We start from the raw sequence: 27539 nt of genomic DNA on the forward strand, positions 1-27539 counted from the left end.
CTTATGTTTTATCTGTGCATGGCACAGAGCATATTGAGATGTATTTGTGGAGAACAGAATGGAGTGAATCGTCCTGAGTTCATAGTTCATAGAACTGAATTAGCCTCAGATTATCATCCTCAATGTAAAATACTGAATCATCTTGAAGGGTTTCTGTTTTGGATTTGTGCTCATCAAGACTTCTGGTATGTTTTTCATTATAAATAAGGATATACACTTCCGTGAACTTTTTCAACTGTAAATTGCAGTTCGTTTTAAATCTCTGTTGATTCTACTTGAATACAGTGCTTTCCCAGTGTCTGACATGAATGCTCAATGATGATAACTAACTAAATTTACTCCAAAGTGCCAGATTAGTTTCAGTAAAGTGGTTTAAATTAACATCACTATGTGAATCTGCACATTGTAGCATACATAAACTTGGTTCTTTCTCATTGCAGGTCACAGTGCTGTTGACATTACCAAGGTAGCAAGAAGACACCGCATGTCTCCATTCCCATTGACATCTATGGACAAGGCCTTCATCACAGTTCTGGAGATGACCCCAGTGCTTGGAACAGAAATCATCAATTACAGAGGTATTTTAAGTTGGATATTTTGTGAGGATTAGGGTGATTATTTCCATATTTGACAACTTTCTCTTTTACTAATTTTGTGAGGTATATGAAACAGTACTTTCTCCAGGAGAAGCTGCTTTAGAAAATGCCAATAATATAGGAAATCTCCTTTCAAAGTAAGGAGAATGTCAACTGACCTCAGTTTTCCTCCCTGAAGGAGTCTGTAATGGAACTCTAATAAAATGTGTAAATGAATTTTCTTCTGGTTTGTGTTATATGCAGCAAACATATTATACTCAACCATAATTTGCCTCAGTGGTTAAGACTGGACTTTTGTACATGCCAAGTAGCTCCAAGTTGTACGGTGATTGGCTTACTCTGTTCTTTTACTATGGGAGATTCTCACTGAGCCCCTTTCCAATCTGATTAATGATCAAAGGAAAGTGATTATTGATTCCAGGTCACTTTTTTCCATGTCTGTATCTTTAACAGTTCGTCTCAGTCTGTTTTTCCAGTTTCTACTTAGCCTACTACACATTCCAGAATTTTCCCCTTCTTCTCATAAACATGACAATTCCTTTTCTATTCTACCACTACATTTGATCATTTTCTTACTTCCTTTTAATGTTTGATTTATCAAAACTTTGTAATTAAAGGGTAACTGGTTTTGATTTATACAGTCTTTATAATAAACAAAGACACCAAACAGCAGGCAAAATATCAGACTTTGTGACTGTGCCTATACTCATAAGTAAGTAGGGATAGGTGAAGCCATTTTCTGGCCTTAAAAGGAATTAGCAGGGCACCTCTCATGTTTATTCAGCTAAACTATCCTCCCTCCTGAAACAGGGTGTTCCTAATGCCTATTAGGTGCTTCCCTTGCTTCTGCTATCCCTTACACCAAGCCTAGCCATTATCTGGGAGAATGTTCTTGGCGCAAAACCGTGACTGGAAGCATGCTGACAAGTAAAACGAAAGTAGGTAGGGGAGAGGAAACCTCCTCCAGGGATTCTTCCAGATTGTCCAAAGGTAAGGTAGTGAGCAAAGAGATAGTGGAACTATGAGCCTCAAGAGGTAAACGGTTTAGGACATTGGTGGACTGCAGATAGCAGAGGGGTCCACATGATTTCTGAATGGAATGTTCTGTCTTCTGGCTTGAAAGTTCAAAGTTTTCATACTCTTCACCAAATCTTTGTGCTGCCACAAACTTTCAAGATGTCTTCATATTGACATACTGATTTAGCAGACTGTATTATCACACCTGTTAGCTTCAGAGACAGAGTCTGATTTCATGTTCACATAAGTGTACCAATAATGAAGATATTAACAAAGACATATTCCTTCATATTTTTGCAGTGTAGTGCAAAATTGTATCTCACAATTTATTTTTCAAGAAGTATACACTTTTTTTGGCACTGTAAGATTTTCAAGTATATCATATGAAATTTCAGGATTTAGCCTATAGGAGACATCCTAGTGGATATATCTGTGTCTGTGATACTGCAAATTCAGTTCCCTTAATCTATGGATAAAAATCTCAAGATGAAAACTCATTTTCAGAAGTTCTTAAGTGATCACCATAATGTTATACAGAAAAGTATATAGGATTGTTTTGTATAGGCACATATGTGTGTGTGTGTGTATGTGTGCATGTGTGCATGTGTGCACACACACGTATGGTTGATGTTAATTTTGAAGAATGCAATGAGTTAAGATTGAGTTTTTCATTTAGTTATGGATTCATTTATTTTTCAGTTCATATACCTCTAATTTTGGAAAATAATAAAAATGTAGTCCTGGAGGTCTTAAACTGTACTCAGAAAAGCACTGTTGTGCTGTGTTTGTTTTCTGTGTGTTTTTGTGTCTTGAATTAACACTGAACTCCTCAAAACTATCTTTTAGGAGCACAATCTCTCTGTAAGAAAAGTGAAGTGTATAAAGTTCTAGGATTGCAAATTGCCGAATTAATTTAACCTGATTCAGTTACATTACTAAACATAGTGTATAGCATTCATCCTTATAAATAAAGCTGCCAAATGTTATTCTGTACAAATAGTCAGTAAAGTCCTGATTTTATTCTTGATTAAGTCAAAGTATGCTGCAGTCTCTCAAATCTATCTATTCTCTCCTAACATGAGGGGGAGGATAAGTAAAGTTATCTTTTAAACATGACTTTCACACTGGTAAATTGCTCAGTGACTCAATAGATCATTTAACCTCTTTCATATTAAAATAAAAAATGGACAGTCCTAAAACATTTTACAGAACTGCCATAAACCAAAGGCATCTGAAGCATATTTCCCATCTGCTATCATTGATATCTGGTATGAAGCCCCCAATTAGCCTTTTATTTCAACTAAATTTAGTTACCTGAGCATAGCTCTGTACACATATAAGCCTTTAGACAACATGATTATGATTATTCTTCTGAAACTAAGAAGATACATTTAAGTTCAATTGATAATAAAAGTGCAATGCAGAAGCAATCTACACTTTTTGAGCTTAAGCATAAGCTTAAGCCTGAGAACAGAGCAGGTCTAGTCCAAGAGCCTAGCTGATTTTTTTGATAGCATTGACTTTTCATATCACAGTGAAGTGCTACCAGGGCAGTATTCACAAAATCCATCACCTTTAGTACAAGATCTGTCTATTTGCTGTGCCCCAGTATCAATACCCTGAGAAACCAAAGTTCTTTGCAGAACTGTACCAGTGCCATCACCTAAGCTTTAGCAAATAGCCACATTTGGAAAGTGAGTTTAATGTAGTTCTCCATTTTGTGTTAAAAGCTGTGGGCATCACAAGGGGTAGTTTGATGACATTAAAATAATTCAGAACATCTTTTTGAATTACAATTAATCAAAATAAGGTCAAACTGTATTTTTAGAATAGTTGCTTAAGTAAAAGAGGGTACAGAGGTACTTCAGATTGTCCAAGTTGCTGACTTGCTTCATTTTTAAATGCCTGAGGCTGCTTCACCAAGTAATTCTAACATTTTTCTCCCTGTAATAAAATTCATTCCCATTACTGGCTGGCCATTTATTCCTTTCTTGGCATTCTGCCAAGAACATACTGTTCAACTTTGCTCTAATTGGTGTGATTTTGCATGCAGACAAGAAGCAAAAGGAAGACACAACATGCCTGCTAAAATTAGAAGCATCACTTTTGTATGAGATTTCGTGCATCTTGGAACAAAGGGTGTTTTTACTAGGCCTTTGATAGCTGCCTTTTCTGTGCTTTATTTTAAATGTCTCTTTCCGCATTCTTTTATTCAGTGTAAGTGTACGAGCTTTTGTGAGCTTTTAATAACTTGTATATTGTGTATCACAGGCAGTGATACGCCGTAATGCACAGGTGAATTAATGTCCATCACAAAGGTGCTTTTTTAGTTGCTTTAACAGGTTTTATCAGCATTTTCATGGCAATACTTATTTCAGAAATGCAGCGTGAGTATTAAATTCAGGCTGAAAGTTAATACATATGGATGTGAACACAATGATGTTATAGTTATGATAATTAATTGCTAGCTAAATCACTTTGTGTTAATACATAAAATCTTCATTATAATAGCACTTCACTGGAGCTGAACACTTTCAAATCGAGTAGGTACACTTTTTAACAAAACCTGTCCATTTAGTGTGCAGTGTTAAGCCTTCTGCCTTCCCAAGGAATCCAGAACCACATTGACTTCCCTGTCTGTAAAATAAGAAACATACTTCATGCATGTCTCTTTTTTGGCGTGTCTCAAAGACCATAATCTCTAAAACACATATCCATGCAAATTCTCCTGGTTGAAATATTCATGCATCCTCTCATTCCTTCATACTTTCAGCTGGATATTGCCTTCCTGTGCACTGTAGGAACAGTGGCCTCTCTTATGAGCTGAGTTTCCCTTCTTCTAGTTAGACATACCGGAATCAAGCCGATCTCAGTAGTTCTGACCCGTATACCCCTTTCCAATCCATCTAATCACACATGTAACAAATATGCTTTTTTATGCTTACATTGTATGAACGGGTAAGTTACATATTTTCCGTTCTGTTCCACATTACACTAAAAAAAGGCTCTTGCTGGTGCCATAAAAGTACCAGCCACTTGACTGAGGGTGAAATAATTCATATCAATCTCTACAGGGAAGCTGAGCCAAATTACAACTTATCAGTCATAGTCACTAAGTGAAGGAAAAGGGTCTGTTTGAAACAGCTATTAAAATATTTAGAACTATAACACTGTAAATTTACATAAATAATCTTGACACTTACGTTCACTCACCCTCCATTAAGCAGAAATGCTTTCAGCAATTAGGCAAAGCTAATCTATTGCAAAACTTTTTTGTCAATTTATGAAAACTTGTCCATTGTTACTGATGAGTCCTCAATCCATCACCTCTCACCTTTTGCACACAAGATTAATTTCTGAAATGTCATTTTAAAAGCTTTTTTAAAAAATTTTTATAAAAATTTAAATAAAGGAAAATACATAATTTTAAAAGATCTCAGGAGAAAAACTTGACTTAAAGAAGCAAATACTTGTTTTTTCTGTCTGACCCTACATCAGAGCTTTTATCTAAACCTTTGGGTTTGGATACTTGGCATTCAAATCTACTGTCAGCAATTTAACCATAACCAGGAGCACAGACTTATTGAACAAATCCTTTATCAGTACTTTCAGACTCCAGTCTTTTTTCTTTTATGTAGAGGCAAAAATCAAAAGCCTGAGAGATCTGTGTGTCCCATACATACACATTTCACCTATCGGAGCACATGGCTGTTAACTTTTTTCCCCCTTTCACTAGCTGTAATGACATGGAGCATGGTCTTTTCTCTTTTCTAGATGGAATGGGCCGAGTCCTTGCTCAAGATGTATATGCAAAAGATAATCTACCACCATTTCCAGCATCAGTAAAAGATGGCTACGCTGTCAGAGGTAAACACTCACTTTGTAGACAGTGTCTGGAAAACCACTTTATAACATGTTAGTTCACCTGTTTTGGATCCAGCAGTGGTTATTTTCCTTTAGATTTGATTCAGATCATTGCTGAAGTCACAGTTACATAGAATAAGACTGTCTTGAAGGAAGGCCATAAAGCTGAGTTCAGATCTTTTAAGTGGATGCTTATGTCCACAAGCAAATGTACATCCATGTGTGCTCACAGACGTGCAACTCTGTTACTAGTGCATTTCTTGCATTTTCTTAAGAATTCAGAAGATTAATGGAACATCTGTATTCTTCTGTTGTTGATTTAATGGGGATTTTCTTACATATCTGTTACTTTCTTGAACTGTTACAGATCCAACTTCCTATTAGTGAATATTTTATTGATTGCATTAGAGAATTTTTGAAAAAACTTACAAGAATGTTCTTTTATGGACACACCTCAAAAGAAGAACTGATTTTTACTTTAAAAATATTGCAGCTGCCATATATGACCCTGAGATTAGCTCAATTGGTTAGAACATGGTGATAATAACACTAAGGTTTTGGGTTCAATGTCTGTATGGGCCACTTACTTAAGAGCTGAACTCGACGATCCTTGTGGGTCCCTTCCAACTCAGAATATTTGGTGAAGTGTTCTGTGAAAATGAGTAGTGTGACTTTACTCATTGCAAGCAGTGAATGTGGTTTCCCAGGAGACCTGAATTCATACTGTGCTTTGCCACAAAGTGCTACATCATTCTGAGCCAGTTGCTTCTCTGTGCATCAGTTTGTTTCTTTGTAAAGTAACACTAATGATGCTCACCTCAGATATCTATGAAGAAAATTTAAAATATACAAGATTGAACATTATAATAGTGGTGATTTAATTGTGGTAGCAGTCAAATTGTTGTAACACCATGTTGAAATTTGTACACAATACCAAACTTCCTTCTGGGGACATTAAAATATCCTTTTTGTTGCTGGCAGCTGAAACAATGGAAAGCAACTGTCCATGAAATAGTCTGAAAACATAGGCAATGGATGTAGTCCAATAGCTTCCGCTATAAAATTTCAGGTCTACAAGATGAGTTTGCAGCTGTCTGTGGTCTATGTGTGAGAGACAGGCAGACCAAAATGGGGGTGCAGATGTAGCCAGAGAAATACAGGTTATGTGACACTGAAAAAAGCTAAGAGGGTGAGCTCTGAGTAGAACACTGAGTGACAAGGGCCTTGGGATCAAGCAAATGCTGTCTTGCAACCTGATTGCTGCGGGGTAAGGGAAAGCACAAGTACAATCTGAGTAAACATGCAGAATGAACAGAATGATCATGAACACTGTCTTCAACAGCTTCTGTCAGAAGCAACACACAAGACCATAATTTTTGCGGTGGATTCAAGTAGAGTAACACTGAAATATTTGTGTGTCCAGAGCTGAGTGAAAGGACTGGAAGAAGTGTCCTATGAGGAGCAGCTGAGGACTTTGGGTTTGTCTAGTTTGAAGAAAAGGAGGCTCAGAGGTGACCTCACAGCTTTCTACAGCTTCCTGAGGAGGGGAGTGGGAGGTGTTGATCTCTTCTCGCTGGTGTCCAGTGACAGGATGTGTGGGAATAGTTCAAAGCTGTGCCAGGGGAGCTTTAGACTTGACATTGGGAAACAGTTCTTTACCAAGAGGGTAGTCAAACACTGGAAAAGAATTTCTAGAGGGTGGGTTGATGCCCCAAGCCTGTCTGTGTTTCAAAGGCATTTTAACAATTCCCTTAATTATTTGCTTTATCTTTTGGTCAGTCCTGAATTGATCAGGCAGTTATATTCTATTCTGTTTTTTTCTATTCTTTTTGTTCTCGTTATCTTAGGATATGAAAAAAAACGCTTGTAGGCAGAGACAATATCAAATACAATATTAACTATTGGATATTTCTTACCAAAAAATTAAGGATTAGCTTTCAGTGACATAAACCTGTCTGCCCAAAACCTTGTCCTTTTTTCAAGTTATGTCAGTTGTACATCATCTACAAACTTTGTCTTCGTATTATTACCAGTGGGGAAATAAAATCTAATTCAGTAGTATTTTATCAGATTTTAAAAAATTTTGCTGTTAGGGATTTCCTTCTCTTCTTTTGCTGGATCATCCAAGTACATTTTTTCAGTGAAGGTCTGACAACTGTTTTCACTAGTATTAAATGCATTATTCAAGGACAACTAGTTGAAAAGTGCTTTTCTACTTTCTTATTTTAGATTTTGTTCTAAAGCTCATAGATTAGTATGTTTGATAGGCTTTTAAAGTTACGTTAATTATTAGTCTTCAAACATGACTAAGTGCCATAGATAATTATCTGCAAGCTGCAGCCAGTGCCTGAGTACAAATGTGATAAATCATTATGCAGACTGAATGGGCATCCTTCCTGAAAGCAGTTCTTCTCAATATAAGGTTATCTAGGTGTATATTCAGGGCTCTTGAAGTAAAACAGAAGGTATTAAGATAACGGTTGTCACCGATTAGACTTCATCTCTGGTAAATCAACTTTTGACAGCTACAGATTTAAAATTAATAAGAATACATATTTAAGTGTGATCATATGAACCTGGGTTTTCTGACCACTCTTGGTAGCATGACAGCTGTGCTTAGAAAGCCAGAGTTGCTTGTGCTTCATACATGCTTTACATCATGGTAAAGCCTATAATACCATGAATGCAACTTGCTGAAAGACCTTTGAGGCAGTCAGGAGTTTAAATTTCATAAGTAATAGTGCCTTTTTTGTCTCTGTAAAAGTACAGATTTGCTAAATTGGAAGTCCTGGAGACTTGTTAAATCAGTGATCTCTGACTCCTAATTTTCAGTGTTGCTTCAATGAGAAGTGCAAGGTAGCTAGATCAGTGCTAATCTGAAGTTACAGAAAGAAACAGGACTCAAAGTTCTAATGTGTCAGTCCAGATTGCATTATCTTAGCCCTATTCCTCTTCACGACTGCGTGGTCATCTATGCAGTCTGTAATCATTGCACTTTTCCATATTTTCCTTCCAAGATAGAGATAGAATCTAGAAATGTCAATATTCCATTGTTGTCTAGAAAAAGAAGTGCATAATACATTTGCAAAACATATGATTCCCCTGTGTTGCTTTCACTTAAAAAAGATTTTCTCACGGTGGAAATTTTTATAAAAATAATCTCATGAACACTCTTAAATCTTTGTTATTAATGTAATTCCTCCTAATCTTCATTTACTTGACCCCATTTTGCCCAGAAAATTTCAGTTAAAAATACTCTGTTTTCTAGAACCTGTAATTTTCAAAATTATAAATACAACTCAAAGGACCTAAAATGTAAAATGTTTTCAGAACTTCTATAACCTTAGTCATGCTGAAACTGAAGAACCGAATCTTAAATCATCTTTATTTCTCCCATTCTTAATTCATAATGTCATCATTTGTTTTGGTTCATCTTTTACCATTTGTATTGTCCGTCTTAACAGCTGCTGATGGCCCAGGAGATCGATTCATCATAGGGGAATCCCAGGCCGGTGAGCAGGTGAGCACAATTTCTTTTTTCTTACTTTTTTATGTATTTTTCTGCTGTAAGATTTTGCTTTGTCTTTTTACAAGTGTTCCTAGTGCTCCAAAATTCAGTATTCTTGGATGTGGCGTGAACTAGGACACAGCTGTACCGACCCTCCTGCTATGTGCCTTGGGACATGATTTCAGAAAGTGAGGTAGTACAGTTATGTAAGGAACTAACAAGGATATCCCAAAATACTTCAGAGCATTGTGCTGACATGTCTGATAGGAGTGCATAGAATAATGGTCTGCCCTAGTACAATGTTTGGGGACATAAGATTTCTAGTGGCTGAACTATTCATAAACAAAGAAAAGCCTAATTTAACCTCTTCTTGCTGACAGATTTTTAAAGGGTGTCAGCCCAATAACTGTTTCCATAAGATGCTTGCATGTTCCACACTGATACCTGCAAAATGAAGTGTAAAAATTTAGCATGAAGTTTTTAAAGATAAATAATGATCAGAACAATCTTGAGGAAGCCTGGCAGCAGCCTTGTTTGAGACTGGTTTGAGAAGAGTGTTTGTGCACCTGAGCAGATGTGTGGATTGATTTTAAGAGCAAGTTGAGGCAGGACCCATTTGTAACCTGCTGTGCTCTACAAATATACATATATAGACACAATTTGTAATTTACTCTCAAACTCAAGACTACATTTCATGAAATTCCTGTATTAATACTGGGGTAATACGAAAAAAATCAGTTACGTTCAACCACTGTTATTCTGTCAATTTAATCCTACCTGCCACCTTCTGTTTAGGAAAGCAGAAGTTAATCTAAAATATTTCTCCAGCTATTTCAAGTCCCCGTTTATAATTCTGTGTGTTGTATGTGAAATGATGGAGAAAGGGGAAAAGTAGAAGGCAAAACAAAGGATTGATTGGTTTTAATGAGGATTTTAGTGTGTCCATTTTGACTTCTAAACAAAAAAAATCCAAGTAGAATTGACATATTTCAAAAGTTGTGTCAGGTTTTAGAAGTATTACCAGTTGCAGGATTATTCAGGTTCTAAATGTGTAACAGACTTTTAATTTGGCTAATCATGACAGATACAGAGAACTGTGAAAATTATTTTTGCTTTAAGTCCCATCCATCATCATGAATTATACTTTGGTATAACAAACACCTTCTCAATACTGATATTCATGTGAACTTGGATTAATGAATCTGTAGTACAAAATATGTAAAAACTACTTTAAATACTTTAAAAAAAAAAAAAAGGGGCAAACTAATGAATTCAGAATTTTTTTAACCTGCCTTGTATTTTTAGCCTTTTTTGACTGCATTTTCAAGCATTAGTCCAGAAACCCTTTCTATGGACACTATAAAATAGTAAGAACCAGCAGAGCAACCCGCTGAATTATCACTCCTATCATTATTCCCCTGTCATCAATATTATCATTTTGCTAGTTAAATACCACAGCACAGTGTTGCTTGAAAGCAGTACTGTTGAAGCTGTCTCTAGTGGGAAGGACTGCCCATTAGAGGTCTAAAGTGTTTCAGTATCCTAATCAGTTCAGCAGGTTTGTACGAAAGATAAAAGGGCAAATGGGAACTTGCTTCCCTCCTAGAAAGTTTAAGAGCTCACAAATGTCTCTCTACAGGGACAGTCTGTCCTCCCAGATTACTGGGAATAGGAAGCCTCTCTGGCAAGGAACAAAAATTGGGTGGGAGGAGGCATGCAGAGAGAGCATATTTCTGGAAATACCAGTGGCAAGTTAGAAAAACAAGGCTGTTGACCTCTGAATAATTGGTCAAAGTTTTTTTCTTGGGCCAACGCATCTTCAGGTTCATCTCCTTCCCAAGAAATTATTTATAGCCTTGGAAGGCTCCTCAGTCTCATTTCACCCTTCAGCCACTGTCAGCAGCAACATTCTGCCTTTCATGTTACAGACCAATTAACAGAATGATTCACAGCAGGGAGTTCAAAATAGTTTTAGGTTTTGCTCCTCCTGTAGGGAAAAAGGTTATGTAAGTACTAAGTAGAAATGAAGAAAATGGGACTGAGAATTGCCATGAGGCCATATAGCCAAGTTGGACATTTCTGTATCAATTTTTAAATTATGTACTATTTTCTGAATTCCATTTCCAGGTGATCATGTTCATGTTAACAACCATTTTTTATTTTGTATCGAGGAAAACTTTCAGACACTATCCTGCTTTGGGAAGGTTAGGGCACACTTGAGATGACTAGTGATGAGCCATCGACATAGCCTTTGAAACAGATGGGGAAGATTGGTTTTCTTCCTATAGACTTACATAGTCAGAGCATAACATTTCCTGCAAGACTTTCTAAAGATGTTTGTAAGAGGCACTGTGACTAGCCAGTTACAATACAGGATGAAAAACAGACATTTTCCCTGGTTCCACTGACTTGGGCGTTTTTACAGAAAGGAGCATGGCTCATTGTAAATCACACAGGAGAGGTGTAATCGTGTGTAAGAGAAAATGCCTGAGATGGGGGCTGTGCTCAGTAGATTATCTCTGGGTTTTACTCAGTGACTAAAATTGAGTAGATTATCACTGATGAAGGCAGAGGGCAGAAACCAGTATTACCCTATTCCATGTAAAAGCGAGATCTCAAAGGCCTTTAAAAGAGCTTCTGTGAAATTGTTGTATATTAATTTCTAAGAAGCAATCATTTCTTTATCTTCATAGTCTCTAGCACAGAAGAACACAGCCCTGGAGATTCACACGCAAATCTGATGGTTGAATTTTGTTCATAAAGTTAATCTGATCAAATTCCCAGAGGACAAAAAGGAAATTAAATATATAAGCAACATAACCAATTCTAACAGCAATTGTTATTGTATCATAAATTTTTTTAAATGTATCACATCATTGCATCTCAAAAAGTTAACTCATCTAATAGTAAACTCCGAAAACACAGTTAGTTACAGCACATTTTATCACCATAGGCACTGATTTGTGGCAGTCAGTGTAGACATTTTATATTCTTTGTGGTGCTTTTTAAATGGGAGACATTTTTTATGTAATACATCGTTCCTCTGAAATTTGTCACCAAAGTCAGCAATACTTAGTTCAAAACAATATAACGTATTTGTAATAAATCTTTAGATTGTATCTACAACAATATGCAGAAGAGCTCCCATAATCCAAGGCATAAACTTTGCCTTTTGCAACATTTCGTTTCATAAAAATCAAAATAACACACTAGACAACATTATTTTCCCTTTTAAGCAGCCTCAGAATAAATGGTAGTATCTGCTATCCATCCACAGCTCCTTGCATAGTCTGTGGTGGGAAATAAATACTATTTTTAAAAAGTAGTATTTTTATGTCATCTAGTTTGGATATCTACTTTAGGATAGCATGAATCTTGCCCTAAAAACACACTAACCGTGACATATGGCAAGTGTGATTTTTTTTTAAATTTATTTTAGCATTTGATTTATGTTCTTGAAGGATGTTAGATTTACATTGCCTGTAGAAAAGGGTCAAGATTCAATCAGCTCCAGGCTCAGTTGTTTCTTGGGATACATAGGTCACTGTGAACTGTGGTAAGCCAGGTACAGACCATTCTAAGTAATACCTTTCAGAGGTCATGACGGAGCTAAAGTGGAGTAGAAAAACGGGCAAGGCAAACAGCTTTATGCAGCTGAAGTGTTGGCCAGCGGTCTAGAGTTTGCAGGTGTCAACAGCCTCCTGTCAAAAGTCATGGAGTAAAAGACTGCTGGGCAGGACAGGTAACAGTGCTTGGGCAGTACTGCCTGCAGGCCTGTGGGCTGCTGTCAAATATGTGCTAATCACAGTTTGAGAAGACCTGGATGTATTCCAATGCTGCATATGGAGTATAGAGTCAATCTGCACATGAATTATATGTGTGACACATACAGAATATGTTGCTTTGATCACAGCTGTGTAGATATGTGTGTAGCACATGTTCACTAATAACAGTAAAGCTTAAATAAGTCAGGCTTACTTACAGTGCCATGGGGAGCCAGCAGTACCATCATCATATCAGCTTCTTTAAATGCATTTTTTTAGAAATTTTTCTTTTAGTTATTTATTTATTAAGTAGTTATTGTCAAATTACAGTTTTACTCTGGATTTTTAAAAGTGTATGTTAAAGTAGTCTGCCTGGTAAGAAATATTATTAAAAACAAGTCATTTGTTTTATCATGTTGTTCTGATATTTTTCTATTCTTTGTATTGCTTCTGCTGAAATTTTTTAATGTTCTGTGACTTCATGTAATTGTAGAACATTATCAATTTTATGCTCTGCTAAACTGACCCTGACAAAGATAGATATTCTCTGTGAACTAGTATTGAACTGTCTCTCAGTGTGAAGAAATCTGCTTAAAAATGAAGCAACTGGTTACATTACTATGCTTATAAGCTGTTGGTTTTCCATATACAGTGTGCTGGTAAAACAAAACAGACCAAAAATCCAACCAAACCAAAGCACATAAATTTCAACCCTGGGGACTAGACTACTCTACGAAACATATATTCACAGAGAATTACTAGATTTTTGCACATCTAAGTTTCGAGGAGGAATCTAACCGCTAAGTTTCTAAGCCAGTTTTTTTTCTGAGCCAATCAGAGTATCAGTCTCTTGCTTCTTCTGAAAGTTATTCTTGCGATAGAAATCTAAGGGGAAAAAACTGAAGCCACCTAATATGTCACCACATAAATAAAACCAGATGTGAAGCAAAGACCTAATGATCTTTAAATACATTGGAGTTTATTATACCTGTTGATATCACTCGCAGCATAGCAAGAGTCATGCTGCAAGTGAAAATTCTAGTCTTTCAGATTATTTGCATAAAATTCCAGTGGTTTGAAAGTGTTCTTTTCAGAAGTAGATTAGTTTCTGGTTTTTTGTTTTTCAGCCAACACAGACTGTGATGCCTGGTCAGGTAATGCGCGTTACAACCGGTGCTCCAATTCCATGCGGTGCTGATGCAGTGGTGCAAGTGGAAGATACAGAGCTCATCAGGGAATCAGATGATGTGAGTCACAAGTTAAAAACCTCATTTTTCTTTTGCGTTCAGCAGAAAATGGCTCATGATAAAATCCTGTAAATATGAAAGATTGTTCTAAGAAAAGCTCTTCAATAATCTCAGAAGTTTAAAGATTTTTGCATGGGTTCCTAGTGGCAATTCTCACTTTTTCAGGCTGTGATAAAAGTGTCACAGACCTACCCGTTCTGACTGATTTTTCATCAAAAAATGCTGACACCAAAACACTTGGGAGCATGATTTGAGTGAAAGGTAAATGCCTTCTGGAGATCCATGACTACAGTCCAATTTGAGTGCCTCCTGTATTCACATTTTAAAATACAGAGTAGTGACAACCTCACCAAGCAAGAAGGGGAAAAGTTTTCTTAAATTACATATTGATCCCAGAATAATACATTGAAATATTACAGTGCAGCATTACTGCTGATGTAATTAAAGCTGAATATGATTTTCTGTGGGAAAGTGAACTGTTTTAAGTGCTGCAAAATCCATGGGATGACTTCATTTCTTTTAAACTATGTTATGAAGATAATTCTGTATTATCAGAATTGATCTTATTTCAACAAAGATGAATTTGGTGGATTTGGAAAATGTCTTGTACGCATACCTTCCAAGGCATCCAAGGGATTTTCTTATGAAACAGGGGAAGTAAGTGCCTCCCAAATTTTTTTAAACCACAACTATTTTTTTTAAATAGACCTTTGGACTCCTTTAAAATGAGAAAATTGCTAAATTTAAGACCTCTGGAAATGGAGGAAAATCTTCAGGAAGTGGGTAAGGTGCATATGCCCCCAGAATGTAAACTTAACTCTGTTTGACTTGAACAGATTTTCCAGCATACCTGTAAATCATATTAGTGCACTACCTTACAGATGCTGCAAAATACCACAGAAAAAATATGTAGTACTAGTTCTGTATGCACAGTTGTCTTAACAAAGGAAATTGTGCTTTTTACAAAACACAGGAGCTCTCTATAAACACCTTTATTGCAAAGAGTCTGTCTTGGACTTCCTTTGTGTCCAGAGAATTCTTTCTGAATCATTACTTTCACTTACCCAGCTGTGACTTCAGGATACCATCATCACGTTTGCTGCCCTCTGAGAGATTTTAAGGCAAGAAGATACGTCTCTTATTGATACAACTTCCAAGTTCAGTTTTGGAATGAACTATGTGTACGGTTCTCTGCTCAAATCAGTCTTTGCTCTTCTGCTGCTGTTCTGACAAGGTGTTCCATTTCACCATAGCTCTGTGCTGTCTTTTGATTGCAGCCAGGCTATAAGCAGGTGAATTCTAGTGTTCAGAGCTGATGAAGACAGCAAAAACTGAAACATACTCTCATGATCCTTTCTCATGCCTTATTACTATAAACGTGTAGTATATATGTATAGTATAAATATAGTATATATCTAATGAACTCAGCAAGCTGTCTAGGCTGTCCTTCCTGTCAGAGAAATTATCGAGTCAGTCCTGCTCTGAGGTTACAGATGTGTATGTATTATATCATCCTGTAAAGTACACCATTGCCTTCACTGCTTATTACTCGTTCCATTAGCCTTAGTGAGCAAGTTTTTTGTGGCCATTGCCCACCTCATCATGAGAGGACTATCACATTGCAGAGCAACGTATATGATAACCTGGTATTTTCTACTTCTTTGGACGTCTCTGTCCTGCCTTCCACTTCTTATGTACGTATTCTCCTCTGCATGTGAGAACAGGTTATCTGGCTACGTGCTTAAACTCGGAATTTTTTCTCGAATGGTCAGCCACTTTCAACTTCTTTTTTCTGCCTCTAAGTGTGAGGTAGAATTCTTCAGTTTCAGCTTGTCTTTGAATATGCCACTCTGCTAATCCTGCTCATAATAATTAGTACAGTTTAATTAATATGTTATTTTTTTCTCTCCCTTTTCACGTCTGGGTGGCTTCACCAAGAATATTTTTCTTTTTAGTGTTAAGAACTCCTTCAGGGCTGGGATTTAACTGAAATTAAATCTCTAATATTTAAAAAATGTTCTTATGAAAAGAGATTATTTTTAAAAGGAACTCACTCCTTGACTTCTGGTTGTGGTACCAGTACTTAAATTTCATAGCAAGCTTTCCCCAAATGACTGTAGAAGTCATAGGCTTGAAAGTAATTACAGTTATCCGTCAGGAAGAAAAATTCTCATCAGCTTGCCAAATGCACAATAATTGAGAAACATATCTATGTCCTTTTCATTTTGAGTTTTTATGTCACCTTGTAGGAGAAAGGAGTCCAGTGTGATCAACCAAAAAAAGACCAAGCATCACATATGGATGCTGACTGTTAACAACCATCAGAACAAACCACTCAGACATAGTTCAAAATATATTAATACACAGCAAGAAGAAAGCTGCCTGGCACACACCAAATGAACGATGTTCTCAGCAAAATGCCATACCTCTCTACAAGCCCTATCTTTAGCCACCTTGAGTTGTCTCATATTCCTTAAGGATTCTCAGATATCCATCAGTTCCATAAGTAACAGTCTCTGCACGTCAACATGTTGTCCACAGTCACACTTTCCATGGTGCTTTTCAAACCTGGGATTACTGAATTCCTCAGAAGCCTTTATTTTCTTGTTTCCCCTTATCCAGGAGTCCTAAATAGGACCTTTTATATTACTCAAATGTATCATTGGCTCTCCTCTTGATTCCCTTAAAATCTTCCTATCTGTCTTTAAATGTTATCAAAGATATGGAAATTTCAAATCTTCATGACTGGACAACCATTCCAGAGTGTCATAAAAATAAAATCATTCTTGGACTAACCATTGCCCCAAATTTTTATCAGGAGCTTTTACAGCCTCAGATGGCAATAAGGGGGATAAAGGGCCATCCTGGGCACCAGCACGCCATTTTGAACACTCAGAGCCAAAAATCATCTCTTCTCTTATGCAAGAAGAGCAGGTTTAAAGAAACAGAATTTACAATAAAAGCATATTTTGAAAATATTGGGATAAAGTAAGAATTTTTTAAATTAGTAATTTTCTGGCTTTCAGGGGTTTAAATTTTCACAGTAGGTAAGCAGAATCACAATCTATATTAAAAGATTTATTAACTTTAACTTTGGGTCCTTAAGTTTAAAGTTTGAACTCAGAAAATGCTGGCCAGTCCCAGTGTCCTATACAACACTATTGTTCCTGTAGAAATTCTAAATGACCCTGACATGCTTAGTTTATCTTGTAATATTAGTGTCTGATTTATAACTTTGAGGTATTTAAATATGAAGCACTACATGATAATGTAAAAACAAAATCTGTTTAGATTTAGTGCTACTGACAGGCTGGCACTATCTCAAAGCTGAGTGTATATATCATCAACCCACTTGCAGGGCTTAAAATTAAATATTAACAATATAGGTCATATGCCATTTATTGGTATTGAATGAATCACCAGACCATTGACATTCTGAAGAAGAAACTGCATCAGACTTTTCAGGCCACTGTCTCTGGTTCACAGTAAATAAACAAGATAAATAAGCCTCTTTCTGATTTGTACAAGGCTCTCAAATAGGAGTTTCCACTACAGGAATCTACATGAAAATCCTGAAAGAGCTAAATCATTTAGCTTCTTCCCACCTTTCTGCTAACATAGTCTATCTGCTAACATATTGTCTATCAGACTAATGGTCCTTTTGAAGTATCATCTTTGAAATTGTTCAACCAGATCAAGTTGGCTGAGAGGAGTAGAAAGAATCCACTCAGTATACCGAATCACCAGACATAGAATGTAGAGTAGGAAAGATATATAAACGCAAGTATCATTAAAAAAAAAAGGAAGCTAAAACTACATATTCAGTGCTGGCCCTTCCATGGTGAGCTCATTAAAGAGAGAATTTCTTATAATGCTGTTCAGTTTTAGCATACATTGTATTACAGTCTTGACAGACAAATCAGGAGAGCAATATGATGCTTAAACCATAAAGTCTCAGTGTAATGAGTGCTTTAAGCTGTGTAGACTTGTGAGAAATTAAACATTAATCTTCTTTGAATAGCTCAGCTAACTCTATTTGATGTCCTTGTCTTTGTAGGGCACTGAAGAACTAGAGGTTCGAATCCTGGTGCAAGCTCGACCAGGCCAAGATATCAGGTCTGTATTTGTAAACGATAAAATATCTCTGTAAGGAATAGAAGGGCTATTGATTTTTAAGGTCATTTTCTAATGAGTAGTACAGATATTTTGACAATCTGACTAATGGACATCCATGGACACTCCTCACCTGGAGCAAGACCAATCAAGGAAAGATACTTTGAATCTCATTCTGTTTCTCTTTCATTTTTTTTTTTTCTGTGCTATGATTTTCAGACCTATAGGACATGACATTAAAAGAGGTGAATGTGTGCTGGCTAAAGGAACCCACATGGGTCCATCTGAGATTGGTCTCTTAGCAACTGTTGGAGTAACCGAAGTAGAAGTTAACAAGTTTCCAGTGGTTGCAGTAATGTCAACAGGGAATGAGGTAAAAAAAGTTTGTTTAGAATTATGGTCTGAAATACTATGTCTTCTTTGGGACAGTGTTTTGGATAGTGACTTCCACCCTATTCCCAAGCAAACTCACTTTTTGAACTGCAGTTCGTGGTGACATGAGATACTTCTGTGGGGGATCAACCCATGATCAGCTGCTTGTGTTTTCTCCCTCAAAGGCTCTCTCACAGGTCTCACCCACTATCTTTGCCAAAATTTTGATAATGTATCCAACCATCTGCCAACTGCTTTCCTCCTGCCAGCAAGGGAAAACCAGTGGAGTAGTCAGGGTTTTAATTCATACTGCCAGTCATGACTGAAGAGTAGTTTCTTTTGAGCAGCACTCCTCTGTAGCTGTAGTGCAAATGGCAGATAACCTGTCTTTGAAAACTGAATAGTACTACCAAATGCCTTGCTGTAGTATTGTGCCTTAATATTTTTTCTGATAGTAGCTTATGTTGAAATTCAGACTCCCTCCTGTTGATAGAACTCCAGACCAGCTTTCTAATTGGTTTGTCTTAACTACATCAGAAAAATCAGGTTCAAGATTAACTTAATTTACTGCTTTTACATATGTTGTGTGTTGACCCAGGCCAGCAACTGTGCCTGCTCAATCCTTCCCGCAGCAGGGCAGAGAAAGAAGAGCAAAACCAAAACAACATGTGGGTTGAGATAAAGTCAGCTTGAAGTTTAAAGACAGCATGAAGTTTTGACTGTCCTTTGAGACAAACTTTTGGAAATACAGACGCAAACATTAAGTCAATAGCTGTATTCTCATACAGCTGGAATATATTGAATTTTGAAAGATTTTGAAAACTTCTAATATATTGAATTTTGTCATCTGGCCGTGTCCTTACAACTTCCACAACCCCAGTGAAGGTGACTTCTAGGTACTGTGGGTGGCTGAGGCCAGCTTTGCTGGGACAGAATCTTGTCAGGTTTTGTAGCATAGAGAGGGTGTGGCATGCAGGAAACATATGGCTAACTAAAGAACGAATCCACAGAGCTACAAGGATTAGAGATGAGTTGATGATTTACTGATTAGTAACTTCTGTATGATTGTAGATTCTTATATGTCATTAAAGAGTCCTTTATCTTGTGGACATTCTCTTTTGTTTCATGTTAAAAAAGATCCTGCACAGTGGGTTTCTTAAACATTCTGTGAAAGTCTGCACAGAAACAGAGCTGCTAGCCAAAGCTTAAAATTTAGCCTTGCTCCACCTGGGTATTCTTACCTGACTACCTGATGTTATGGCTGTAATTTTGACAGATACATTCTTATTAGTAGTATTATTGTTTATCTCCTGTCAATATTGTATCGTTCTTCTATAACCTACAAAAGAGTTCCTAATATATATATAAGACATATGTTTACATATGTATGTTTTGTAGTTTAGCTTCCAAAATACATGACACATGTAAGGCAATTGCTATGATACCATCTTGAGAGAAAGTTTTTCTTCCAAAACAGTAACTGATATAAGAACTAAGCTTTAAGCTTCTGTCTGTTAATGCAGATTGTTGTATTTAAAAAACATATTGGTAAGTAGACAATTAACTTCAAAATTTCCTTTAATACCTTTAAATCTAGTTAGCAACATCAGTGAGGTTCCTTTAAAACTATTTAAAGAGAAGCAATAACTTGGAAATTTGTTTTGTTTTGTTTTGATTGCTAACGTTTGAGATTAGAAGCCAGGTATTCATAACGAGAAAGAAGGTTTTGCAGACATGAACCGATAGGAAGGAAAGAAACAACATGGATGATTGGGCTAAACAAGTACTTTACATATTAATTATTATTAATTTAAATTCACTAAATCACTTTATACATACATTTTATGATATGTGTCTGAAAGTATCCTGTCCAATCTGAAAAAGAAAATTCTCACTTCTGTAAAAGCACAGTATTCCAAGGAGATTGACTAAGACTGTTTCTGGTTTTATAGCTACTGAATCCTGAAGATGACCTCTTACCAGGAAAGATTCGGGACAGTAACCGTTCAACTCTCCTAGCTACAATCCAAGAACATGGCTATCCAACAATCAACTTGGGAATTGTGGGTGATAAGTAAGTACCACATGTTAGTAAAGATGTCACTTCATATTCATGCGATGCACTTTATGGCATCCATGGAAAAAAGGAATACCAGAGAAAATGTCACTCATTGCTAGTGTCACAGTGGTATGAGAGGGCACATCTTGGAGTAGGTATTTCACCCTTTTTGTTAGAGAAATAAGTAAGTCTTTTCTAATATTAAGACAAATCACTTGAAGAAGTTTTTATTTAATGTTGTTTATTTTGTTTTGCCTTCTGTTTGTTGACACAGATATCTATTACTGCTGCAAATTGAATTTATTGCCGCAGTATCATTCCAAGCACTGTACTTATTACACATAAGATGAGACGATTCTACAGCAGCTATGCTTTTTTTTCTGATCCAATAAACGGAGAAGGAAAGTTTGTCTCCGAGTTTATTTTCCATGCCAAAATTAACTTAGAGTATAAAATTTTGTCAGATTCTGAGTAATTGTGTTTTCAGGAAGGCCCCACTGCTGCATGTTGCTCGACATTTCCAGAAATACATGGAAGAATTTAAAAGGAGCTTTTTAAAAAAAAAAAAAAAGTTACTGGTCTCTTTACTTTTATAGCCACAGAGTAGCACCCTACTGATCTGTCTTTCTATTCATCTGACAGTGATTGCTCCTTGTTTCCCAGTGGTAGTGAAGTCCTATCTTGAGAGCTCTAGGATAAGTGATTGAAGTGTTCAGTTTTTAGTCCTTTGCAAGACTCTGCAGTGCCTGCCATCCATGACTTGAATTTCTCGGCATAACATATTTCCTCAATCTGTTAGCCCTAGAGGCTTTGAACAGGCTTTCTTGTTTCTCAATTTGGGTATCAAACCAACTGACAGACTTGGTCTGATAGGGAGTTTTTCAGGTTGTCCTTCTGGGTAGTTAAAAATGAAAAAAAAAAAGAAGGGAGATAGTGAATTTCAGCACCCACATTTCACAGTGATTGATGACAAAGTCCCAGCCAGGAAGACAAGGTTACTGCAAAGGAGCAGGTCATTTCAAAACCAGTCTTTCCTAGTGCAGTATTCAATCCAAAACATCACTAGCTTGACAGAAGGTGTATGAATGAGCCAACCACTGCATGGTTTTACAGTAGTTTAACTAACCTGTCTGATGGCTGCAGGAAATACAAGTGTATTTGAGGTATTCATACAGGAATGTGATAAACAGCAACTGGCAACTGTTGTTGTGATCTTAGGGAAAGCAAAGCCTTCTGGATACTCTCACTATATCCAGGCATTATTTTTGCTTTTCTGGCCTAGCAGGATATCATTGCTGTTCCAAAGAGCAATAAATACCAAAAACCTGCTGCCCATGAATGCTTCCAGTTTCAGGTGGGAATTTCATACAGAGTCTAAACTTGTGAGACTGCTCTTTCCAGCAATGGTATCTAAATGTCCTGGATCTCTAGAGTGTTTTCTATATTGTAAGGACCATTTTAAACTTTAAAACATAGGTAGTGAAGTTTTCAAATAAAACTATTATATATGGATTCTAGATTTGCATAGCTGAGAAAAAAAAAAAAAAAAAAAAAAAAACAAAAAAAAAAAAAGGCTCTCAGCTCCTGAGAGTTATCTCCATGTAAAAGATAAAAGAAGGACTGTCAGCAAATTACTGTAGGTGGAACTTTTTACCACTTGCAGGACCAAAAGTAACAGCTACTGTTACGAATATTATCATCAATGACAACTTACATACTGTCATTAATAATGTGTTATTCCAATGGAAAAGATACCTTCCCTGGTAGTCCCCTCTGGAACAATAAGAGTGTGAACTTGTTTGTTCTTTATGGCCTTGTCGTAATCAAATAGTCTCAACTTTGCTATAAAGTCAACACTATCAAATGGAGATTTTAACTTAAGGTTGTTGTGCAAAACTGTGGCTAGGTACTCCATTGCCTGCAGAAATTTTTTCTATGACCTCCTAGGCATGGAGCGTCTGTGAAGATAAATAATCTTGAAAGCTCTCAGTAAATTTTAGAATCATTTAGGTTGGAAAAGACCTTTCAGGTCATCAAGTCCAACCCAGCACTGACAAGTCCACCACTAAACCATATCCCAAAGTGCCACATCTGTACATCTTTAAATACCACCAGGGATGGAAATTCCATCACTTCCCTGGGCACCCTGTCCCAATGCTTGATAATCCTTTTGATGAAGATATTTTTCTAATATCCAATCTAAGCCTCCCCTGGTGCAACTTGAGGCCACTTCCTCTCATCCTGTCGCAAGTTAGAGAAGAGACTGACCCCCACCTGGCCACAGCCTCCTTTCAGGTAGTTGTAGAGAGCAGTAAAGCTCCCCTGAGCCTCCTTTTCTCCAGGCTAATTAAATAACCCCAGCTCCCTCAGCTGCTTCTCATAGGAGTTGTGCTCCAGACCGTTCACCAGCTTTACAATGTCTTTCTTGTAGTGAAATTTAAGGCCCAAGAGAAATTTTTTACTTTTCTGGTTTTTTACAAATATGTCTTGTGACCCTTTTTTACTTGTCAGATGCTAGCTGGAAATCAGACAGCAATCACATATATCAGTCAAAAGCAGAGTCTGCAGCTTTGCTTTCAGTTATGAAAGAAGTTGATGCTTTTGAATCCTCACTATTAAGATGATCTCTGAGTCTTGAGATAGTATTACACTGGCAAAGGTAGTAAGAGTTCTTTTTAAACTTTTGGTTTCATGGTTTTTTTAGTTTTGTGCTTCCAGAGTCACTTCTCCAGAGGTAGCTACTTTAGCTCATGGAATAGAAATAATGAGCCTCCAATTGTAGAGTGCTTTTGTACTTTGCAGTAAGTTTTGAAAGAATAATTCAGTACTGTTGACCTAGCCAAAAGTCTTCTGCACCTGATACCAGGATTTAGTCTTAAAAGTCTTCTGCTTAAAAGTTCTTCTACACTCACATGCCCAATCCATATATTTACAGCTAAATGCATCTGCATTTCTGTTTCAGTTGAAAGGAAGATCTGATTCTGTAAATTAGTTTGGTAAGAAGTATGCCATTATTTCATTACATAATAAAGCTACTTAACAGAACATTGCCCATATGGATATTTCAGTATTTATCTTTTGCGCTAACATGACTGATTTGATGGAGTACCATGGCACTTGAACAAATGCAATAGACTTACAGAGAGATGTTACAAAGGGTAAAATTTTGACACTTTAGTTAACATGTTTGTAGGAAAGATGAACAAGCCTTCAGTGTCTGTTTTATGGTTTACTGAAGTTAAACCATAGATTATGTGTGTTTGTGTGTACTCATGTATATGTGCATTTTGTATGTATAAAATGTATCCAGAAATTGAAAAATAGAAAGATTTTATATGCCTGCAATGCCTGCAGTACCTACAGGTGCAGTAAAAATACTGGCAAACATATTTTTCCAAAGGAAAAATTAAAAACTTGTAGTTTCTTTTTTTAAATGTATCCTGGTAATGTATTTCTTCCTTCCCATACTTTAGATTTAGAGTGGTTTTTTCCTATTTCTTTTTTTTTTATGAATCCTGTTCATATTTGCAGATCTAATATTCAAGCATGAAAATTGTTTTAGAGAATATTTGCAAAGACAAACTTAAGGGTCAGTATTCTTATATGTCATTTCAGCATATGAATCACTCAGAGGTGGTTAGGTAGAAAAATAGCTTTTCCAGCTGCTTCAAAGCCCAGTATTATGATACATGTAAACACATTCCAAGAGGGAATGTGAAAGGATAGGGAAGCACACAGAATGTCTGTGGGTTTCTGAAGAGTTGTTAGAAACTTTTTAAAAATACTTTTGCATATTAATCATATGTGAAGTTACATTTTGCACTGACCATTTGAATGTCACCTAGCCTACAGGTGTATTTTCATTTGAAACCAATATTTTATTTCTTTTGGGAGCATTTTAATGGTTTCTGTCGTTGTTTGCTTCTGTTCTCATAAATTGTATATATGACTCAACATTCAAAAATTAAAAACAGCAATTCCAAAACACATAGATAAAGTTTAGAATTGAAATCCTAGAAGAAAGCAGTAGAAAAAAAGAACGGACGTGGAAATGCAGTACATGAAATTATGTCTGGCTAGAAGCCAAGATTCTCTCTCTTGTGTTCTTAGCAAGTAAAACAAAGCTGTTTGAAAAGCACACATCTCTGAGTAGAAATGGAAGATATATCCATTTCTAGAACTACTCCAAGCACAAGAAACAAATGCAAAACCAAGAAAAGGAAGAACCATTCTGCTGTTCTTCTTACTGTTGTGTCTACATTTTTGTCTGAATCTCAGAATACTTGCTAAAAAATTAAAAAAACAACTGGCCAGTTAAAACTCGTATTCCAATGTACTTTTGAGTGTTGCCTCCTAATAACAAGATCAAGTTAAAAAGGCTTTTAATTTAATTTCCTTTGCTTATAGTCTATGAAATTATTTGGTTTTTTTTAAAATCCATTGATAAAAACAAGACTTTGATCTGATCTGTAGAAGTCTAATTATCAGGATATTTTTGTGTCTGATTATTTCATTTGTGTTGTTCTTTTTATCCACTGTTTGTTTAAAGTGCATAGTTTAGCCCTAGCAAAATCTGCTCTGGGCCTCTATTCTAGAAAGTCATCTTCCATTTTGACGGCTTTTCTTCTATGAGAGACTCTATTATTAAACTTGCTAAAGAATTTTGATTGCATATGTAATTAATTCAATTTCCTCTCTTTTTACCTTTGTTTACATGAGTGCATTTCCCCCTTCTATGTGTTCATCTCCCTATTTTCTAATTGCCTTATCATTTTCTCAGAGACATGTATAACATTAGCTGCTTCCAGCTGCATTTTCATTTGTGATTTCACAGTGAAGAGAGAAAGAATCTCTCTCTCCTTAGGAGAAAAATTTAGGAAATTCACGTTATCTGCTCACTTGCTTTAAAAATTTATGCAAATAGTTACTAAATTGTATGAGATAAATCCTAAAAGCCTATGAGAGCTTTTCTACATTAGAAGTGTTTAGTCTTTATTTATATACCTCCCCTTTTTGACATATTGTTTGACAAAGAGCTTCTAAATTACAGGTGCACCAGTTCGACATCACCCTTGCTATTGTGACAGCATTAGTCTATAATATCTCTAAAATAAAGGCTTTGAAAGAGTCCCTTCGTATTTTGGAAGGGATACTGAGATCTCATTCAAGGGTTTAGTCTGCTTGAATTTTATGTTTGCCATCCAAAAAAAAGGTTTAAATCTTTTGTACTTGTGTGGGTTGCATGTAATTACCAGTATTATAATTCTGATGGAACATCTGGAGTGGAGGGAGAAAAGCAGAGAAACTGCTCCAACACCAGAATTTCTCGTGCAATATCAGCCTGACATATATCATCATATGAGTTAGAATATGAGTTACGGGCAGAATTCAGGCACAGAATCCTAGCCTCTCCCTGCACCAGTTTAGTGCCCAGCTTGAGTGCAATCAAATATACTGTGAACAAAAGTAGTAGTAGTAGTAGTAGTATCATCTTAAAAATGACTGCAAGAAAACACTTGTTAGAGAAAAGGCCTTAAATTAAATCTCACAATATTAGTTTTTGCTAAAGCGACTTCAGCTCTAGATCTGCTCGCAGAATGATGGTGTTATAAAGTGTGATCATAGACTAATGAACACAGGGACACAGGGTAATGCAGGTGATTCAGATGTGGAGGTCGTCTCCTTCATTGTGCCCTGTCAAGAATATTCTCCTTTTCAAGCAGAATGTTTAATATCTGCCACAACAACTCTTGGTAATCATTAGGGAAAACTTCAAGTAAGTTGTCTTATTGACAAGTCATCTCATCTAATGCACATATTCCGAAAACACAAAGAAACATCTGAGCCAAAACAGAGGTGAAAAAAGAACTTGCGAAACGGGGCAGTGAAAGTCCCAGGGAATCTTCTGTACTAGTAGGAAGCTACGTAGTGTGACAGGTTATAAAATTTCATGTTGTAGAAATGGCAGTTGCAAAGCTAATGCACAACACTGTGTCATTTTCTTAACTGTCTTCAACACAAGCATGGACTTCTTCCTGAATTAGTATTTATAGAATTGCAGCCCAGTAGTAGAATATGATGCTAAACAGCAAATAGTAAAGAGGACAGAATACTATGAAAATCCTGTCTTTGAAAACAGAGGGAATCTATTTGTTGGAGGGAAAGAAAACTTACTGTGGCCTATTTTAGAGGCACATGTTAACTATTTTAAATATACTTGGAGGCATAAGTTCTCCTCATAAGTTCTGTTTTCAAGAGAGCTTCAGCTTCTAGAGGCCAAAATACCATTCGCTTAAATGACTTTCTTAATACCTAGAGTATATATAGGAATTTGGGTTCCCAAGTCACTGAGAAATTTCTGAGGATTGAAATTTTACTACTAATACCCTAGAAGAAAATAACTAAAACTAATAAAGGCAGTAGATACAGAACAATCATAGAAGTGATGAACGTTGAAGATGGGTCACTGTGTCAGTGATAGGAATCACTTAGAAAACTGGTTTAAGTATATTGTTCATGCAGCCAAGTATGAATTCATATATATAGGACTGAAGAATGTAAGTAAAATTTACAGGATGGAGGATTATGTCCTGAGAAGTAAAGATTTAGGAAAAGATTTGAGAATCATTGAAATACAAATTCTAACATATATATAAAGAGCTGTCTCCTATAGAATTAGAAGGTTGTTTTTGACCTTACCTGTGTATTCCCAAGACAAGAACCATTGAATTTCTTACATGCTTGAAAGATGGACTGTGTACTCCAAAGTATTAGAACTCAGGCTGTTTAGTTCAACAAGATATTCTTACAAGATGACTTGATTACATTCCAGTAATACTGAGCCACATGGAGAATAAACTGAATAAAGTTTCTATTTCAGCAGCAATCCCTATATATTCAAGTTAGACTAATTTAGACTGTAAGTAAAGAATGATTTTAACAAGAATAGTAATTAGGAAACTGTATCAAATGCTTTGATAGATACTCATTTCAAAGTGA

General features: G+C 36.3%; 1 protein-coding gene across 1 annotated transcript in view; it reads left to right on the top strand.

Moving 5' to 3' along the window:
* Positions 1 to 27539, top strand: part of GPHN (gephyrin) — a 76420-nt gene that overhangs the window by 25851 nt on the left and 23030 nt on the right. Inside the window, exons 6-12 of the mRNA XM_039388964.1 lie at positions 441 to 578; positions 5388 to 5480; positions 8942 to 8997; positions 13877 to 13996; positions 18054 to 18112; positions 18329 to 18482; positions 20434 to 20555. Of these exons, the coding sequence (XP_039244898.1) occupies positions 485 to 578; positions 5388 to 5480; positions 8942 to 8997; positions 13877 to 13996; positions 18054 to 18112; positions 18329 to 18482; positions 20434 to 20555 (698 nt within the window). The 5' untranslated portion in view covers positions 441 to 484. The remainder of the gene's footprint in view (positions 1 to 440; positions 579 to 5387; positions 5481 to 8941; positions 8998 to 13876; positions 13997 to 18053; positions 18113 to 18328; positions 18483 to 20433; positions 20556 to 27539) is intronic.

Source organism: Pipra filicauda, unplaced genomic scaffold, assembly GCF_003945595.2.
Source record: "Pipra filicauda isolate LSUMZ 115617 unplaced genomic scaffold, ASM394559v2 scaffold6_size6359152_pilon, whole genome shotgun sequence".
Taxonomy (NCBI): Eukaryota; Metazoa; Chordata; class Aves; order Passeriformes; family Pipridae; genus Pipra; species Pipra filicauda.